The sequence below is a fragment of the Suncus etruscus genome, chromosome 14 (assembly GCF_024139225.1).
Source record: "Suncus etruscus isolate mSunEtr1 chromosome 14, mSunEtr1.pri.cur, whole genome shotgun sequence".
Taxonomy (NCBI): domain Eukaryota; kingdom Metazoa; phylum Chordata; class Mammalia; order Eulipotyphla; family Soricidae; genus Suncus; species Suncus etruscus.
In genome coordinates, this window is record NC_064861.1 from 44,195,595 (window position 1) to 44,217,263 (window position 21,669).

The window sequence follows — 21,669 nt, forward strand, 5'->3', positions numbered from 1 at the left end:
GCTGCATGCCATCAGGGCCACACCTGATACCTGCTTATCGGCTTCCAGGATTAAATCCAGAGGTGCTCAGGATATCATGTAGTAAGTACCTGGGATCAAACTCAGGTCTTTGCGCATCCCTAACTCCTGAGCTATCTCCCCAGTCCAAGGCCATGATTTAGATTTCTGGTACTATCTATCTGGTACCTTGTTTCCTGGACTCTCACTTCCTCCAGGGCTACACAATTTTTGGTTATAATTCTGGGTATAATTTCTGGTTACTGGCAAGCACAACTGAAGCATGGGACTCCTTGTAAGCATCTTAGCTAAAGACACATTAACACAGGGCTGGCGAGGTGGCGCTAGAGGTAAGGTGTCTGCCTTGTAAGCGCTATCCAAGGAAGGACTGCAGTTCGATCCCCTGGCGTCCCATATGGTCCCCCCAAAGCCAGGGGCAATTTCTGAGTGCTTAGCCAGGAGTAACCCCTGAGCATCAAAGGGGTGTGGTCCAAAAAACCAAAAAAAAAAAAAGATACATTAACACTACAACCAAGCAACCCCATCACTGCAATACAATGAAGAGAGGGAGTGGATAGAAAATAATCAGAGGGATGGGGCCGGAGCAGTGACGCAAGTGGTAAGGCATCTGCCTTGCACGTGCTAGTCTAGGACTAACCACGGTTCAATTCCCTGGTGTCCCATATGATCCCCCAGCCAGGAGCGATTTCTGAGTGCATAGCCAGGATTAACCCCTGAGCGTCACTGGGTGTCGCTCAAAAACCAAAAAAAAAAAAAAAAAAAAAAAAAAAAAGAAAGTACCAGAGGAAGATATATATAGTCTCTTCAAAATAATTTCCACTTCGAATTGGAATGATACAGGGAAAAAAGGCTCTTAGTTTCCATGTGACTGATCTCATGTGGGAGTTTCCAAAGCAGAATCAGGGGTAGCCTCTGAGCACAGCCAAATGTAGCACTTTCTTTGGCCCTATGCACCCCACACTGGTCAAATTTCTGCTAAGGATAACCACAGATCTGTTTCATGAATATTAACTAAAACAATATTGAACAAATCTTTAATAATTTGGACAACTTTCTACAACTGTTCTCTATAGGGACTAGAGAGATGAGATAGGGGTTTAAAGCTCTTGCTCTGCATACAGCCAACTCTGATTTGATCCTAAGCACTACATATAATTTTATGAGCACTGCCAGAATGATCCTAAACACAGAGCCAGGACTGAGCCTTAAGCACTGCTGAGTGTGTTCTCAGCCCTCTCCCTCAGAGACTATCACTTATAGATTACACATGCACATAAATATCTTAGAAACATGTGGCACTCAGAATATTAAAGAATTGGAGACATACCTGAAGTCACTTGGAAGATCAGAGTCTTCTCCATATGTTGAATAGATTAAATCAGAATCATCCTTGCTGATATTTGCAAATGTGGAATCATAATGCGGAGCATAAGAACTGTAAGGTCCGTAATTTAAGTATAATACTGTTGATAGGATCAAATACAATATTTTTTAAATGAGTCAATAATTTGTTTTATATTAGTAATGTGATTAAACATGATTCCCTTTAACTTTACTGCTTTATTGACTGGCATACAAATCTAAGACAAACATTTTCCCTGATTCTTATAAAGTTACTTTTTGACTTTAACTCCTTAAAACAGATTAATGGGAAAAAAGCATGACAACTGTGTGGAGCCTTACCTGGAGTTACTTTGTTTCTCTTATCTTCTTTGAAACCCTGCAAAGTATTCACTCCAGACTGAAGTCTTCCAGTTGTCATTCCTAGTCTCACAGGGCAATAGCCTGGCTCTGAAAACAAAGCCAAGATCATTGAGGTGGCACCTGGGTGATGGCCCCAAGTGCTCTGTATAGAATTTGGCCTCCTACTCTGTGAAGAAGACTGGAAAGGTCTTACTAAGGTCACTTTTCATATAAGAGAATCTGAGTTTAGAATGGCAGAAATAGAGCTAGGACAAATCCTGATTTCCATTTTATTCTAGTGCTTCCTAAAATTCTTTATAATCATATTACAATTGACTTAATTAAAAGTTGAACTTTTAACTTATTTTTATTATTTATTTTATTTTATTTTTTTGGTTTTGGGCATACCCGGTGGTACTCAAGGGGTTACTCCTGGCTCTGCGCTCAGAAGTTGCTTCTGGCAGGTTCGGGGGACACCATATGGGATGTCAGAAACCAAATTGAACTGGGGTCAGTCCGGTGTTGGTTGCATGCAAGGCAAACGCCCTATTGCTATGCTATTGCTCTGGCCCAAAAGTTGAACTTTTTTTTTTTGGGGGGGGGCCACACCCGGCTCAGGGGTTACTCATGGCTATGCGCTCAGAAATCACTCCTGGCTTGGGGGACCATATGGGATGTTGGGAGACTGAACTTTGGTTAGCTCGTGCAAGGTAAATGCCTTACCTCTTGAGCCACTGCTCCGGCCCCCAAAAGCTGAACTTTTTAAATGTTAAATTGATGGAGATAAACTAGTAGAAATGCTAGTTTACTAGTAGTACTAGTTTACTAGTTTACTAGTAGTAAAGGACAAAGTAAGGAAAATACATGGGTTAAAGATGAGTTCCTAATAAATCTGAGATAGAACCATGAGGCACACTTTTAGTAGTGTGAGGACAAGTCTTTAAAGGTGTGATCTTAGGGTTGTAGAGATAGTACAGTGGATAAGGTTCTGTCTTGCACAGGACTGATCTGAGTTCAATTCAGGATCCACACACATGTGGCTCCCTAAACAGCACGGGGAGGTTTTTTTTTTTTTTTTTTTTGGCCACACCTGGTGGTGCTCAGGGGTTACTCCTGGCTATCTGCTCAGAAATAGCTCCTGGCAGGCACGGGGGACCATATGGGACACCAGGATTCGAACCAACCACCTTTGGTCCTGGATCGGCTGCTTGCAAGGCAAACGCCGCTGTGCTATCTCTCCGGGCCCAGCAAGGGGAGTGTTTAGAGTCTTGAGCAACCCCTACTGTGGCATGATCTCTAATCTAAAACTAAACTCTAGCAATGATATTGGGAATCTGTGACAGAAGCAAAACTAAGGATGATGTCAAGGTGAAAGCAAGGGAAAGGGTGCTTTATCTCAAGGGTCTGGTTTATAAAAGGACACAACTGCCTTAGTATAGAGGCCGAATTACAGGGCATCACTGCAATAAAGTCAAAGTGAGATATTTTAGACTTTTTTTTTTTTGGTTTTTGGGCCACACCCGGCGGTGCTCAGGGGTTACTCCTGGCTGTCTGCTCAGAAATAGCTCCTGGCAGGCACGGGGGACCATATGGGACACCGGGATTCGAACCAACCACCTTTGGTCCTGGATCGGCTGCTTGCAAGGCAAATGCTGCTGTGCTATCTCTCCGGGCCCGAGATACTTTAGACTTTTAAACTGAGTCTTCTGTTCTTGGAAATTTTGTATGGGAAGCCTTGATTTCTAATGGGTACTAGTCCCTTCACCAGGAAGATGAAACTTCACTATCTATGTGAACAGAGCATTTCCTACCTACTAGGTCAAGGTTCATCCGCAGATGAGAATAGGGTGAGAAGTCAAGTCAGTTAACTGGATCATGGCTACAGCAGCTGGACACCAGGAAAACAGACCAAGAGTAGAGGTCAGATTCTTCAAAGGGTCAGATCTAAGGTGCCACCTACATCAAGTCTCTTTGATCACCACGCTGTCACTATATTTAACTGGAAGAGTAATGTTCTCAACAATGGCATTTTCTTAGACCCCAAACTATGAAACATTCTACTATGAAAATATCACATAAGTTAAAATATGGCACTAATTCCTTTCTAACTACACGCACCTATATAAATGCTTTTCTTTGACATTTCAAGAATGGAATGCAATGTTAGAAGATCATTAACAGTCTTTATCAACTATTCCCTATTAAATGATTTCCTTTCAGAACTATTCCCCTTAGGGCCAGAGCAATAGCACAGTGTGTAGGAAGTTTGCCTTGCATGCGGCTGACCTGGGTTTGCACCTCGGTATCCTATATAGTCCCCCAGCACCGCCAGGAGTAACCCGAGTGCTGCCAGGTATAGCTCAAAAATCAAAACCAAAAAACAAAAACAAATTAAAAAAAGTAAAAAAAAACAAAAAAACCAACCCTCCAAACCCCTCATATTCTCCCATTCCTTATTCACCATTCTAGGATCACCTAAGCATGTTATTATGGAAGCCTCTCTAGTCCCTGGACACAGTTGCCTGTTATATACTCTCCCAGGTGACCTTTGTCTTTGTAGTACTGATTCATAGCAGTAAGCTGACAGTTCTCTATGGTCCACCATGGTTAGACCCCCAGCACTATACATGGACAACTCTTACCCCTTCCCCCAAGCATCACCAGTGGTCAGTACTGAACCAAGAGCCAGGACTAGTCTTTGGGCATTGTCTCATGTGGCCCATCCCAAAAAGATAAAAGAAAGCAAACAGCTCTCTACACAATTATCCTCGTTTCTCGTTTCCTCTTGCTTTTTTACTACTACACACCTAATTCCAATTCTTATTCCTATGAGTAAACAATGCCCATAGTAAACAATTATTGAGACAAGTTTCTAAAAAGTAAGAAAGTGAGGTCAACAATAAATAGGAAACATGGTATCTAGACAAGTTCCTTACAATGACAGCTGCCTTAAAACTTGAACACAAACCCAACTACAAACATGTTTGCCATTATGGTGCTTAAAGATATTTAAAAAAAAAAAACAACCTTGAGGGCCCGGAGAGATAGCACAGCGGCATTTGCCTTGCAAGCAGCCAATCCAAGACCAAAGATGGTTGGTTCGAATCCCGGTGTCCCATATGGTCCCCCGTGCCTGCCAGGAGCTATTTCTGAGCAGACAGCCAGGAGTAACCCCTGAGCACCGCCGGGTGTGGCCCCAAAACCAAAAACAAACAAACAAACAAAAAAAAAACCTTGAACACAAGTTCCTCCTCTTCAAGCAACATTAGGTTATGTTATTAGGTCCAATTCTGTGAACCTACCTCCTATAATGGGATCCACAGGATGTAGTAGTCCCAATGTTGTTGTCCCATCTGGTTTTCTTCTTTCAAACTCACACTGCAATAAAGCAAGGCAATCAAATGGTATATATGGTACTATACACACAGATCACTTTATAAAGCTTTATTTTCACACCTTTCCCCATTTATACAATGCTGATGAGCTAAAGATACAAAATTTAAGAGAATTTTAAAAAGCCAATGTAGATCCTTAAGGCAACCTAAAATTTTTTGTTTGCTTGATTGTTTAGGCCACACCCGTTTGATGCTCAGGGGTTACTACTCCTGGCTAAGCGCTCAGAAATTGCCCCCAGGGGCTGGGAAGGTGGCGCTAGAGATAAGGTGTCTGCCTTGTAAGCGCTAGCCAAGGAACAGACCGGTTTGATCCCAGGCGTCCCATATGGTCCCCCCAAGCCAGGGGCAATTTCTAAGCGTTTAGCCAGGAGTAACCCCTGAGCATCAAACGGGTGTGGCCCAAAAAAAAAACCAAAAAAAAAAAAAAAAAAAGAAATTGCCCCTGGCTTGGGGGCCCACATGGGACGCCAGGGGATAGAACTACGGTCCTTCCTTGGCTAGCGCTTGCAAGGCAGACACCTTACCTCTAGTGCCACCTCAACAGCCCCTAAAATTTCTTTTCTTTTCTTTTTTTAGTTTTTCGGCCACACCTGTTGACGCTCAGGGGTTACTCTTTGGCTATGCACTCAGAAATTGATCCTGGCTTGGGGAACCATGTGGGACCTGGGGGATCAAGCCTCGGTCCATCCTAGGCTAGCATGCACAGGCAGATAAATGCCTTACCACTTGTGCTACCATTCTGACCCCAAACTATTTCTATTCTTAAAAGCACAACTGATGATCTAGGAAGGGATATGATTTCACACACTCAGCGATTAGTTAATTTGGTTTCAAACTAATGTGCCAAATCAAACAATTTTTAGAAAACCAGAGTATAAATGTTATCTTGTTAATAAGCCTAAATGTGTGCTTCATTTCCTGATTTTTAGAACATGTTTACTTCACTACAATGAAACTAGAGAGAGCTTAATGGGCTGGCACATGCTCTGCACATGGGAGGCCCTGGTCCCCCAAATGCAGGGAGGAACAACCCCTTACAACTAAGTCAGGAAGAACCCCAGAATAATACTGTGTGTGGTCCCCAAATCCAAAATAAAATGTGCTAGTTTACAAACAAGCATGACATTAACATTTCATCTGTAGATTTATTATACAAAGAGCTCCATGGCAGACATAGATTAAAATATATTAGCAATTTAGGCTTGCTCTTCAAGTCTGCGTTTTCCCTTGAACACTCGCTTGTCTAAATGTTTCTTAGCTTATTTCTACTCTGGATAAGTCTGGGTTCGCTCTTGAACACACATTTCTCCCCTTATACTCTCTAAGTAAGTTTCCTTTTATTGGGGGGGGGGGGTCATACCTGGTGGCACTCAAGGGTTACTCCTGGCTCTGCACTCAGAAATCACTCCTGGCAGGCTCCGGGGACCATATGGGATGCCAGGAACCGAACCAGGGTCAGCCTGGTGTTGGCCGTGTGCAAGGCAAACACCCTACCACTGTGATATTGTTCTGGCCCCTCTAAGTAAGTTTCAATAAAAGCTGCCTTCCTTCACTTAATTTTACAGTACCACCGCCACCATCACTACCACCGACACACATAGAGCAATTTAAAACTGAATAGTTCAGACAGTCCACATAAGTGGGTATGAAAAGAAAGAAAGGTTCAGTCACCTGACTATTAACAAGTCTCCTGGTCAGCTTTCCTCCAGATTCCTTTACAATGCGATCAATCTGCTCCTGCTCTCTTTCTAAGTTACTGATTTTATATCTGTCATCAAGCATATCTTTGTCTTTCCTAATAAAAGAACCAATACAATCGTTAGTTTCCCCCCTTTCTGGGTCCAATGTTACGTGACTTTTCTTAGTATTGTCACACACAAAGAAAAGCTTTACCTCAAATATATATTGGAAGAGAGACAACAGTTTTTAACATTCATTTTTAGAATTTAATTCTAATTCACATTTCTTTTTTTCTTTTTTTTTTGGGGGGGGCACACCCAGAGGTGCTCAGGGGTTACTCCTGGCAGGCACGGGGGACCATATGGGACACCGGGATTCGAACCAACCACCTTTGGTCTTGGATTGGCTGCTTGCAAGGCAAACACCGCTGTGCTATCTCTCCGGGTAATTCACATTTCTTTAGTTTTGTCTTTTGGGCCACACTCAGAAGTGCTCAGGGCTTACTCTTCAAGGACCACTCCTGACAGGACTGGGGAACATATGAGTGCTGGGAAATGAACCTGGATCAGTCACATTACCCTCTGTATATCTCTCTGGTCCCTTCACTTAAATTTTAAACATATAAGTGTAAGTAAAGAAGAAATCTTTGTCCCCAGATCACTTTCCTTGTAGTAAGGCAGAGAAGGCCCTGTACATGTATGTGCGTACACATGTCCATCTCAGGGGTGGGTAGACATATCTATTTAGGAAGTAGCTGGAGGTAATAGATATTTCTGTCTTAAACTAGTTTTGTTTAAATAAACTAATTGAAAATGAGTCCCTACCTATTCAACATAGCACTGCAAGTACTTGCTATAGCGATTAGGCAAGAAAAAGATATCAAGGGAATCCAGATAGGAAAGAAGTCAAGCTCTCGCAGTTTGCAGATGACATGATACTCTATCTAGAAAACCCTACAGTCTCTACGAAAAAGCTTCTAGAAACAATACTCATATAGCAGGGTGGCAGGCTACAAAATTAACACACAAAAATTAATGGCCTTTCTATACAACAATAGTAATAAGGAAGAAATGGACATTAAGAAAACAACCCCATTCACAATAGTGCCACACAAACTCAAATATCTTGGAATCAACGTAACTAAAAATGTGAAGGACCTATACAAAGAAAACTATAAAACACTGCTCCAAGAAATAAGAGAGGACACGCGGAAATGGAAGCTCATATCCTGCTCATGGATTGGCAGGATTAACATCATCAAAATGGCAATACTCCCCAAAGCATTGTACAGATTTAATGCGATCCCTCTAAAGATACCCATGACATTCTTCAAAGAAGTGGATCAGGCACTTTTGAAATTCATTTGGAACAATAAACACCCTAGAATAGCTAAAGCAATCATTGGGAAAAAGAATATGGGAGGAATTACTTTCCCCAACTTTAAACCGTACTACAAAGCAATAGTTATCAAAACAGCATGGTATTGGAATAAAGACAGGCCCTCAGATCAGTGGAATAGGCTTGAATACTCAGAGAATGTTCCCCAGACATACAATCACCTAATGTTTGATAAAGGAGCAAGAAATCCTAAATGGAACAAAGAGAGCCTCTTCAACAAGTGGTGCTGGCACAACTGGATAGCCACTTGCAAAAAATTGAACTTAGACCCCCAGCTAACATTATGTACGAAGGTTAAATCCAAATGGATGAAAAACCTCAATATCAGACCCGAAACCATAAGATATATAGAACAACACATAGGTAAAACACTCCATGACATTGAGACTAAAGGCATCTTCAAAGAGGAAACTGCACTCTCCAAGCAAGTGAAAGCAGAGATTAACAGATGGGAATATATTAAACTGAGAAGCTTCTGCACCTCAAAGGAAATAGCGCCCAGGATACAAGAGCCCCCCACTGAGTGGGAGAAACTATTCACCCAATATCCATTAGACAAGGGGCTAATCTCCAAAATATACAAGGCACTGACAGAACTTTACAAGAAAAAAAATCTAATCCCATCAAAAAATGGGGAGAAGAAATGGACAGACACTTTGACAAAGAAGAAATACAAATGGCCAAAAGACACATGAAAAAATGCTCCACATCACTAATCATCAGGGAGATGCAAATCAAAACAACTATGAGGTACCACCTCACACCCCAGAGATTGGCACACATCACAAAGAATGAGAACAAGCAGTGTTGGCAGGGATGTCGAGAGAAAGGAACTCTTATCCACTACTGGTGGGAATGCTGTCTAGTTCAACCTTTATGGAAAGCAATATGGAGATTCCTCCCAAAACTGAACATCGAGCTCCCATACGATCCAGCTATACCACTCCTAGGAATATACCCTAGGAACACAAAAATACAATACAAAAATCCCTTCCTAACAACTATATTCATTGCAGCACTATTTACCATAGCAAGACTCTGGAAACAGCCAAGATACCTTTCAACAGATGAATGGCTAAAGAAACTGTGGTACATATACACAATGAATATTATGCAGCCGTCAGGAGAGATGAAGTCATGAAATTTTCCTATACATGGATGTACATGGAATCTATTATGCTGAGTGAAATAAGTCAGAGAGAGAGAAAAGACGCAGAATGGTCTCACTCATCTATGGGTTTTAAGAAAAATGAAAGACATTCTTGCAATAATAACTTTCAGACACAAAAGAGAAAAGAGCTGGAAGTTACAGCTCACCTCATGAAGCTCACCACAAACAGGGATGAATTTAGTTAGAGAAATAACTACATTTTGAACTAGCCTAATAAAGAGAATGTACGAGGGAAATAGAAAGCCTCTCTAGAGTACAGGCGGGGGTTGGGTGGGGAGGAGGGAGATTTGGGACATTGGTGATGGGAATGTAGCACTGGTGATGGGTGGTGTTCTTTACGTGACTGAAACCCAAACACAATCATGTATGTAATAAAGTTGTTTAAATAAAAAAAAAGAAATGATGATTAAATAAATTAAGCATACATTCCATTTTTATGGGTACAATACAATGTAACAATAGTGAATGCTAATAAAAAAAAAGAAAATGAGTCCCTAGAGAAAATTCTTTAGATATTAAAATTACCTTAGCGGGGGGGTGGGGGGGTGGGGGGGATGAGTACAGCGGGTAGGGTTTTGCCTTGCTGCTGACTCAGCTTCAATCCCTGGCACCACACATGGTTTCCTGAGCAACCCCAGGAGTGAACCCTGAGAGTAGAGCCAGGAGCAACCTCTGAGCATCTTCAGGTGTGACCCAAAACTTTGTTCAGTATTGCTTTCTGAATTGTAAAGACTATCCCTCCCTTAACTAAAGTGAAAAAGACAGCGTAACCATAGGAATCCAAATTGAGTCTGTACTTTTTGTTTTCCTTATTGGGACTCTTGAAAGTGAGTGCATCAGGATCTCCAGTGTCTTCGCTTTCTCTCAGCCAGACACAGGTGTCCTCCCCACTCTGAGAGGTGTCTGTTCTATCTTTCTGCTTCCGACTTTTCTGCAAGTCTGCCATGAAGTCAATGCTCTGTTTCAGGCTCTGAATTCTCTCCTAAAAAACAAACAAACAGAAAACTAAAAATGTATCCTATATTAAAAAAACACACTTCCCCTCACAAAGTTTTCTACTTGTATTGTCATTAACCAGAAGAGAAAAAAAAAAAAGACTATTCTGTGTAGTACTGTTTTAAAGATTTAGTAGTATGTAAAAAATTTATATCTAGGGGCCAGAGAGGTAACAGTGAGTAAGGAGTTTGCCTTGCATGCCTGGTTCTATCCCTGGAATCCCTTCTGGTTCCCTGAACACCTAGCCAGGAGTAAATGTGAGCAGTTCAGGGTGTGGCCCCAAAACAAAAAAATTGAAATATGTAATAGAATTAAATTTTTTTTTTTAAAAACACTACTTTAGAAGGGGGAGGAAACAATACTTAAAGCTTAAAGTATAAGAAGTACTGTAATCCTATAGTATCCTACAATAAGCACTGATAACTTTGCCATGTCTCAGTGAAAATAACATATTTCGAAGACATGCTAAGGATGGTAGCAATTTTCCTCTGAGTGCATGTTACTAAACCCAGGGGTCCTCAAACTTTAAACAGGGGGCCAGTTCACTGTCCCTCAGACCTTTGGAAGACTGGACTATAGTAAAAACAAAAATACGAACAAATTCCTATGCACATTGCATTTGTCTTATTTTGAAGAAACAAAACGGAATGGAACAAATACAATATGTGGTCCTCAGGCTGTAATTTGAGGTCCAGCGCCTAACCTAAGAAATTCAGTTTCTGTCTTGTGAAGCATGTGCTAAGTTTCCCAGAACTGATATGCTGTGAAAATTTCGTTGTGGTTAATTGATATTTCTGGACAAATGCCTGGACAGATCTGTTTCTAGTGATCACTCTGCATATTAACTGTGATTACTGGATAGAACAGGAAGTGTCATCTTTGTAGGGTTGCATAGCAACAGTATGGAATTTAGCGGAATAATGGGTCCTAAGAAGCGGGAAGGACCAGTGGTGACTTAAATATGATTAAGACAGCTCAGTAATGCTAAGGCCATAACACCAGTCTTGAGATATTAACAACATTTTCTTTCCTTTTTTTTTTTTTGGTTTTTGAACCACACCCGGTGACGCTCAGGGGTTACTCCTGACTATGTGCTCAGAAATTACTCCTGGCTAGGGTGACCATATAGGATGCCAGGGATCAAACCGAGGTCCATCCTGGGTCAGCTGTGTGCAGGCAAATGCCCTACCATTGTGCTATCGCTCTGGCCCCAACAACCTTTTCTTATTCAATTATTAGCTACTCCAAAAGTGAATCCTACAGTCCTTTTTACTGTTTTTGAGCCTCATACCTTGGTGCAGTGATTACTCCTGGCTATGACCTCAGGAATTCCTCCTGATGTTGGTTGGGGGATCATAAGTAATGCCTTGGTTAAACCTGGGTCTGCTGCATACAAGGCATACTCCCTACCAGCTGTACTATCGCTTTGGCCCCTAACCCTACTATACCTAATGAGCTTCTCTCCTAAAGTGATTAGAAACTATCAAAGTAGTGTATTTTATGATAGACAAAAGGAAGAAATAAAAATTTATAATCTGTAGAGTGTGACAACAGGTTTATCATTATAGTATTTTTCATATTAGTTTTCAAATATAATTTCAAAATACCGTAATATTTTCGTAACATTATTCAAAGTAAGAATTATATAGATGGGCCAGAGTGATAGCACAGCTATAAAATGTTTGCCTTGCATGTGACCAGCCCAGGACAGACCCCAGTTTGAATCCAGGCATCCCAGATGGTCCCGAGCCTGCCAGGAGTGACTTCTGAGCACAGAGCCCGGAGTAACCCTTGAGCGCCACTGGGTGTGACCGAACCCCCCCCCCAAATTGAATATGGTAATAAGCATTCCCCGAATTAATATATTACAAGTATTTTCTTTCGTTCTTTAAATGTCTTTAATAGGGACCTAAGTGACAGACAGCGGGTACCGGGCAATTGCCTTGCACGTGGTCAACCCAGCACCCATGTCCTGGAGACTTCTCTGAGTGGCCTTTGAGTACAGAGAGCAAGGAATAATCACTGTGTAGTGCTAGGTATACTTCCCAAGCAAAATTTATTACTGTATTAACAGTATCATATCTTATGATTTAACTATCAATTTATAAGACATTTAGGTTATTTCCAAGTTTCAACTGTTATAAATACATCTAAGTAAATACTGATTAAATAGAAAAATTGTAACAAAGTTTTCGTATACTTTTAAATTTGACTTTAAAATTTTATAAAGTTGGGCCTGAGTGATAGCACAGTGGATAGGTGATTGCCTTTCACATAGCTGAGCTGGGTTCAATCTCTGGTACCCCAATTGGTCCCTGAGCACACCAGGATAATCTCTGAGCACAGTCAGAAGAAAGTCCATAGCACAGCTGGGTGTGGTCTAAAACAACTCCAAATTTTCTTTTATAAACTATACTTGTCAATGTATATCTATTAGAGTGATTATGTTTTTTCAACATAACATGCATAGTATTAAAATAACTGAAAAAAATGTTCTGAATTAGAGACATGGCCAAAAGCCATTTAATTTACTTTGAAAATGTTTTCGGTTTTGTAACTGTAATGTTTCCAAACCTGCATACTGTATTCATCCCCCATTACATAGTAACATACACAGTAACATAAACTACAAAACCTTAATTCTTTGCTATTGAAGAATAGTTAACACTTAGTACGTGCTGACCCTTACACATGCATAATTCTGAGGTAAATACTATTATTCTCCCATTTTATGTGACAAGAAAAAGGCTGAGAAGTGCCTGGCCTACTAAAGTTATATAGCATCTTAACGGTACAGCCAGGACTTTTGCCTACTTTGATTCAAAAGCAACTATTGCATAGATATAGTCCAGTTTTTATTACGTATTTATGTGATGACCAAAAATTTTATTTATGTTCATAGCTTACAAAAATATGTTTATAAATAGTCACTATTTGTGTGTAACTGAAAAAATATGACTGCTCTATAATCTTTACATGAAACGTTTTAAAAAACACTTTCTAGAAAGGTGTGCTGGCAGGGCCCGGAGAGATAACACAGCGGCGTTTGCCTTGCAAGCAGCCGATCCAGGACCAAAGATGGTTGGTTCGAATCCCAGTGTCCCATATGGTCCCCCGTGCCTGCCAGGAGCTATTTCTGAGCAGACAGCCAGAAGTAACCCCTGAGCACTGCCGGGTGTGGCCCAAAAACTAAAAAAAAAAAAAAAAAAAAAAAAGAAAGGTATGCTGGCATTTCTTGAGAGCACTGGTATTGGAAGAGTTAACTCAGAAGGCTAAATAGAAAGATTAAAAAAAAAATCACTGTTGTAAGGCTCTCCCCTATCTAGGGTGGAGAGAGTCAACAGGAAGTTATAACACAGGATGGGTAGGGCTCCTCAACAGGAAGAGATCCAGAGAAAAAGACAGCAGAAAAAGAAAATGGAAAGTAGATGAGAAAGTTTCTTTTTTTTTTTTTTTGTCCTTTCAAATCATTCTGCCTCTGTAAATTTCAATAGTGGAATACTTTTGAAGTTTTAATATTAACTACATATTAAAGAGGGATGTTAAAGTTGACTAATTATTTTGGATGTTATTCCTACAAATTAATCTGCTCCTAAAAAGTTGAATGACTAAAAGTTTTATTCACTGGATGTACTTTGACATTAACATCTTTTATACAACAATAACAAGTATTTATATGTTTTAAGACCTGTAATATGGCTTGAGTCTGGATTCAGATCTTTCTATAAAAAGTAGGTCAAATATTTTATTTTCCTCCTTCTTATCAAAATTTACCAAGACAGACTTACATTAGAGTTTCTGAAGTTTTTAGGAAAGAGTGGGAATTGCTATCTAATTATTAAGGGTGTCATCATCAATTCAAATTCAGAACCAACCAGACACCAGCATGCCAGTGCTGCAATGTTAATTACATCACATCCATATGTGAGACGTGTGGTATGCACCACTGTAAGGATATTAATAGAAATCTATGGTAGTTGAGCACCAAAAAACTAAACTCCCATGTGCATTGATTCATTTCTGTCCTGTAACTCCCAACTCTAAGGTCATGCTTTTAATTTTGATTTTACACTTTCTTTGAATGTCTTATATCCACTAGTATCTTTTTTCCAAATTTATATTGCTTTGATATATTTTTTATCATCTCTTTCTCATTTTATCTAAAATCAGCACATTTATGCAAACAATTGTCCTGAACTCACAAATTAAAGATCATGCCTAAGGTCCACAATTCAGTGGAAAGAAACTAAAACCAAAACTCATAGTCTTTCTGCTTTCTGCTGTGGTTCCAGCCACGAGGAAGATTATCTGGTAAACTCTTTTTTTTTCCCCCAGCAGATGCATAGAAACTTCTCAATCTGCCCTCAAGATCTTCCCTCAGCTGTCCTCTTGAGATCATAGTGTTCTACTACTATCTACAGTATATTCCTGTTTTGGGTAAAAGTTGCCATGCTCAAGCTTACTTGAGAAGCATGATGACGACATACATGTGGCTGTGCATATTCCTCCCATCTCCAACGCCTATTTGATTACAATCAGCTTTTGTCCTTTAAGGGAGGCTGACTCAGGTGGCTTTGAGGCAGTACCATGTTACTGTTCACTCTAATCTTGTTTCCTCTGACTAGAAAACACTTCCCTGCTTTTTCAGTATGGTAGATTCTAGCCCTCAAAAGCAAAGAGTTATCCTTCTAAAAGGTCTAATAAATCTCATCAGTTTTATCCTGGAACTCAGAATGATATTTTGCTCTCACAAAAAAGAAGTCTTCCTGAAGAATGGTAATTCAAGGCTCCCTAAATAAATACTGGCAAGGCCACTATTTATTTATTTATATCAAATTCAAACGAGAATCTTCATACTATAATTCTCTTCTCTATTATTAAAATTTTCATGTAATATTTCTACATTATTAAGATTCACCTAAAAAATAAAACCAGTACAGATTACTATATATGACAACAGAAAAAAAAGGAGTATAGATTTTATAATAAGTACTTATGACAGGAGTTTCTTTACCTGGCTAAGAATTTTCATCCCTGAATGCAGCAGCTTCTTTGCAGCTTTATAATAAATGGTCTCTGGTTTGTTGTAAATCATAGCATTAGTACACATTAGTTTAAAGTTATCCTGTAGAGAAAACATGAAGGGAAAATATTTTACAATAAAATGCAATTAAAAAGAAAAAATAAACGCAAACAAAACCTTCTATTTAGTAAACATTATCAAGAGCAATTTATTTAAGACCTATTAATAAAATACTGTTAAGTTAACCTCTCCTACTATATTCTTTAAATTCTTAAACACTGTATAGTAGCTGCATACAAAATTCCAGATGAACTTTCTATATAGATTTGAGTGCAGATTAAATAAGTCTCTACTATCTTATATTTAGTAATTTTAACTGATAATTCATGTAGTTAATTACTTTGCTTAAAGAAGGAAATCTTAAAAAAAAAAAATTTAGGGGCCAGAGTAGCGGGGAGGGCATTGTCTTGCATGTGGCTGACCTGGGTTTGATCCCTGGCATCCCATCTGGTCCCCTGAGCCTGCCAGGAGTGACTTCTGAGCGCAGACCCAGGAGTAACCCCAGAGTGCTGCCGGGTGTAGCCTACAAACCAGAAAAAAACAAAACAAAACAAAACAACAACAAAAAAACTCAACTCAAAGAACATACATCTAAAACTGGGAACACTATTCTTTCATTACAGTAGTTCCTGCCAATCATTTTAAATAAACTGAGAATGGGGCTGAAGAGATAGTTCAATAGCTAAATACATGCTTTTTATTCAAGAGGTCTGGGTTCTATCCTTGGCATATTTGGTCCCCTGAACACCACTGGGTGTGACTTGCAAGCACAGAGCTAGGAAGAGTCCCAAAACACTTAAAAGTATGGCCCCCAAACAAAAATTTAACTTAGAATAAAGGTTAAAATATTTATACTAATTTTATGAGGATGCTTGGATATTATTACAAACTAAATATAATTTACAGAATGGAATGTTGTCGAAGTATGCCAATGTGGACTAAACCACAAAATGTTTATGTAATCAGAAGTAGTTCTGATTTAAATTTCTAAGTGTGAAGTCTGAGCAGGAAGACTTTTGCCTTGCATGTGGTCACTCTGGATTAGATCCCTCATAAGCCATAAGGTCCCTTGTAAGGTATTATTATTATTATAATAATAATAATACCTCATAAGCCATAAGGTCCCTTGTAAGGTATTATTATTATTATTATTATTATTATTATTATATTAACTTTGCTGGGTATTTGTGAATCCAAGAACAGTTCCCAGAATGAGAAATTACTTCCCATCCCCTTGTCCCCTTTCGGGGGAAGACCTTGGTAATATTTATCCGCAGCAAATAATAATCCACACAGACAAGAAGGATAGGGTGTAAAAGATTGGGCAAAGAGAGCCAGAGAATCCTCCTGCAGCCGGCAGCTTTCGCAGAAGCCCCTCTCCCCTGTCCATCAAGCTATTTATTGCCAACTCCACAGCGCCCCACCTGGAAGGGCTAGGTGGGGCAATAGTCACAGAACAATCCTAAAGAAACACTTTTATATACAACAATTCCAAGGATAATCTTATGGAAACTTTTTCATATACTACAGTCCCTCAAACAGGAGTGATTCTTTGAACAATGCCAGGAGTGAGCACAGGACTTGCCTGTTCTGCCCAATACAAACAAATTTTTTCTAAGTGTGCACAAGTGTTGGAGAATTCAATTCCATTGCATACTTTTATGGGTATTTTTAACATTGTATACACAAATGATCATATCAAAATTATACTAAATTAAAATGACAAAAACCTAAGCAAAATAAATGGCCTTCCAAAAATGTCCTTTGAAATTGCCACCTGCAATCCATACCCTACTCTTTAGTAATTATGATGAACGCTTACAACACACAAATGAGACAAAAACAGGTAGATTTGAGTTAAAAAAAATGTGAGAAGTGGGGGCTGGAATGATAACACAGCATGTTTGCCCTGCATTCGGTCAACCTGGGTTTGATCCCTGGCATTCCATGTGGTTCCCCAAGCTTGCAAGGAACGATTTCAAGCAGAGACAGAAGTGACTTGAGTGCTGCCAGTGTAGTCCAAAACCAAACAAAAAAAAAAATTTGTAAAGTTTGCTTCAAAAGTCACAATAAATTTGGCATTAAATTGAAAGAGGAAGAGTGTATAAATTTTCAGTTCTTGGCTAAGTCTCTATCAGTTAGGATTTTGCCAGGTCCCGAATCTAAAAAAACCAGACAAAAATATGCATCCTTCCTTCAACTGTGTGTTATACAATATAAAACATTCATGCTGGGGCCAGAGAGATAGCACGGAGGTAAAGCGTTTGCCTTGCATGCAGAAGGACAGTGGTTTGAATCCCGGCATCCCATATGGTCCCCCGAGCCTGTCAGGGGGCAATTTCTGAGTGCCAGGAGTAAACCCTGAGCGCTGCCGGGTGTGAACCAAAAACCAAAAAGAAAAACAAAAACAAAAAACAAAAACAAAAAAAAACATTCATGCCATTTTATCAATGGTTCTGGTTCCTGAACGCACACAGAGAGGATACTTTCCATGTAATTGGAAAAAAAGGCACGTTATGAGTAAATTAGGTAGTAAATATTACTTCGGGCTAGGAAAAAATGTAGCAATGTAAAAAATTCCAAAGACTTAAAAACTGTTTATTCACATATGATAACTCATAACTGCTTGTTCAAAAATCACGTGGGTGTGGCACACTTACTTTCTCCTGTAACCATAACAGAAAGATCAGAGGAAAACTGTTCACAAAGAATCGTGAAAAAATTTTCCATTAAGCAATACTGTCAGAAATATGTCGAAATATGCTGCTAGATTTCTAGTCTAATTTTCACCAGATGAAAGTTAGGAAAAGTTTCCATTTCCGGTTACAAGAGAATATAATTTAGTTTTCAAAGTGGAATATCATCTATATATGCATTTTGGTAGTAAAGTTTTATTAATCTCTCAGCTGATAGCAATCTGGATAAAAAAAGACAAAGATAACGTTTAGTCTTATTTTCCTATACTTAAGGTCTTATTTCTAGGTGATGTAATCAAGGTCTAGTTCTAGGTGATAGCCACAAGGTTTAATCAGAATATAAAAGATATGACCAAAAAAAAAAAAACTGTGGTGGGGTTTTGATAGGAAATAAATTTAAAAGGACAAAACTTTACAGGCTGAGAGACAGCATGGAGGTAGGACATTTGCCTTGCATGCAGAAGGACCATGGTTTAAATCCTGGCATCCCATACGGTCCCCCGAGCCTGCCAAGAGCGATTTCTGAGCGTAGAGCCAGGAGGAACTCCTGAGTGCTGCCGGGTGTGACCCAAAAACCAAACCAAACCAAACCAAAACAAAAAAACCCCAAAACCAAAACCCCAGAACTTTATTACTTACAGATAAAATCTTGATGACTTAAGGCAGGGGTCTCAAACTTGCGGCCCTCGAGCCATTTGCGGCCCTCCGTACAACATTTTGTGGCCCTGACCTAGAGGAATCTTTTTTTGTTTTGTTTTGTTTTAGTTGTTTGGGTCACACCTCCCAATGTTCAAGGCTTACTACTGACTTTGCACTCAAGGATCACCCCGACTTTAACTGCTGCGGCCCCCAGGTAAATTGAGTTTGAGACCCCTGACTTAAGGATTCTTAACTTTTTAAGTTTTTAATCTCCTTACTTTTTTGGGGGGAGGGGGTATTGGATCCCAAGATCAATGCTCAGGGAGCTGGGGACTGTTTCCAGGGATACTCAGCAAACCTGACTTGGTAAATCAAATGGGCGAGAGTGATGCTGTTTGAGCCCAGTCGTGCTCAAGAGCATCCAGGGTTTCGCCCAGCAGTGTTTTTGGGACAACCAGAGTCATTATATAGCTGTGTTGGGAAAGTTTAGTGCTATCTCCAGAAGTACTCTGGGGGACATGTTGTGCTCAGACAAATGTCAGAACTTTGTGAATATACCCTAGTCCAGTTTCCATCTTAAGTGGAAATATGTTCAAAAACCAGACTTTTTATCAAAGTAGGAAAAATAGTTAAACTTCTGGACACAGTGCCAACATCTTAAGATATTTACCAATAGAAAATAAGGGGCTGGAGGCCAGAGAGATAGCATGGAGGTAGGGCATTAGCCTTGTATGAAGAAGACAGTGATTCGAATCCTGCCATCCCATATGGTCCCCCAAGCCTGCCAGGAGTAATTCTGAGCATAGAGCCAGGAGGTGTGACCCCTCCTACCCCCCAAAAATAAGAAAGAAAATAAGGGGCTAGAGAGATAGAATGAATTAAAGTGCTTTCCTATCATGTGGCAGTGACCTCTGGCCTGGTTTGAATCTTGGCACTGCATATAGTACACTGAACAAAGTTAGGTATGGCCCCTGAGCATCACCAGCTAACTAGGACAATAAAACCCCAAACTAGTCTTGGGGCTGGAGAGATAGTACAGCAGGCAGGGCACTTGTCTTGCACAAGGCTAATTGAGGTTCAATCCCCAGTACATATGGTTCCCCAAGCACTTCGAGTAATGATCCCTGAGCAGAGTGCTAAGGACTGTTGGGTACAAACAAACAAACAAACAAAACAGAAACAAACCAACAAAAAAATAATGTAATTTTCCACCCAAATATTGATTATATCAGTACTGACCTAAAAAACCAAATACCTTTTCATTTTAATGTTGAAAAATACAATGTAGGGGCCGGAGAGATAGCATGGAGGTAAGGTGTTTGCCTTTCATGCAGGAGGTCATTGGTTCGAATCCCGGCGTCCCACATGGTCCCCCGTGCCTGCCAGGAGCAATTTCTGAGCCTGGAGCCAGGAATAACCCCTGAGCACTGCCGGGTGTGACCCAAAAACCACAAAAAAAAAAAAAAAAAAAAAAAAAAGAAAAATACAATGTAAAAATGTCAAAAAAATCCCTGAAAAGAGTGCTAAGGACTGTTGGGTACAAACAAACAAACAAACAAAACAGAAACAAACCAACAAAAAAATAATGTAATTTTCCACCCAAATATTGATTATATCAGTACTGACCTATAAAACCAAATACCTTTTCATTTTAATGTTGAAAAATACAATGTAAAAATGTCAAAAAAATCCCTGAAAAGAGTGCTAAGGACTGTTGGGCACAAACAAACAAACAAACAAAACAGAAACAAACCAACAAAAAAATAATGTAATTTTCCACCCAAATATTGATTATATCAGTACTGACCTAAAAAACCAAATACCTTTTCATTTTAATGTTGAAAAATACAATGTAAAAATGTCAAAAAAATCCCTGAAAAGAGTGCTAAGGACTGTTGGGTACAAACAAACAAACAAACAAAACAGAAACAAACCAACAAAAAAATAATGTAATTCACTTCCACCCAAATATTGATTATATCAGTATTGACCTAAAAAACCAAATACCTTTTCATTTTAATATTGAAAAATACAATGTAAAAATGTCAAATTAAAAATGTAGTAGATGGACCAATGCATTGTTTTCTCTCACTAAACTCAAAAGCATGAGACAGAAAAGAAACAAAGATTTTAGGTATTAAAACACACTTAATTCTTTACAAAACAAATAGCTTAAGAAGATTCCAGATAAGACATCCATATTTCTTCCAAGATTTTGTACACAAAGGATCCAAGAGTTTGAGGCTTCAATAAAGAATGTTTGTTTCTATTATAGCTCGGTCTTTTTCTCCAACCAGAACGTAAGTATCTACAATTACCTTTAGTTCTTCTATGGACTGGTAATCATTGTTCTTGATCTTTTCTTTCATGGTACTAAAATCCATTGGGTGTTTAATGATCATGGAGTAGCCGGGAGCAATAAAATCAGTCACAGGAAATGAAAAGAAAGCACTTGGGTCTTTTCTGTGAAGACATGAAAAGGCCAATTTTACTTCTTTTACAAACAAATCTATTGGTCTGGGGACAGAAGACAAGAGAAACCTTTTTGATGTAAGAAAATTTATGGTGTGCTAACAAGCTTTTTAGAGAAAACTGAAGGATGATTTTAGAGAATAAGAGCTATTTGATAACAATGTTAACAGATTTTTACACGCTAGTTGTATGTGTAAGACAAGAGAATTCTTTTAATATGCAGTCTTGGGGATGAGATAAATAATGGGGGTTGAAGACCCAGAACTACCTGGTCTTAGCAAAGTCAATACATGCCTCTCAATATACGCAAGTGTGAATCAAAAATCAAAACCAAAAAGGGGGAGGGGAGTCAGCAAAAGTATAGAGGCTAAGGTGGCCTTGTCTGTGAGACCCAGTTTGATCCCCGACATCACATATAGTCCTCTGAGCACTGGCTAG

General features: G+C 39.4%; 1 protein-coding gene across 2 annotated transcripts in view; it reads right to left on the reverse strand.

Annotated features, from left to right (window-relative positions):
* The window catches only part of BRD7 (bromodomain containing 7), a 45,269-nt gene that overhangs the window by 8,987 nt on the left and 14,613 nt on the right, over positions 1 to 21,669 (reverse strand). For both annotated transcript variants that reach the window (XM_049786109.1, XM_049786108.1), the window contains exons 5-11: positions 21,078 to 21,222; positions 15,356 to 15,466; positions 10,143 to 10,327; positions 6,768 to 6,891; positions 5,004 to 5,079; positions 1,702 to 1,809; positions 1,346 to 1,481 (exon numbers count right to left, since the gene is read on the reverse strand). In XM_049786109.1, the coding sequence (XP_049642066.1) occupies positions 1,346 to 1,481; positions 1,702 to 1,809; positions 5,004 to 5,079; positions 6,768 to 6,891; positions 10,143 to 10,327; positions 15,356 to 15,466; positions 21,078 to 21,222 (885 nt within the window). The remainder of the gene's footprint in view (positions 1 to 1,345; positions 1,482 to 1,701; positions 1,810 to 5,003; positions 5,080 to 6,767; positions 6,892 to 10,142; positions 10,328 to 15,355; positions 15,467 to 21,077; positions 21,223 to 21,669) is intronic.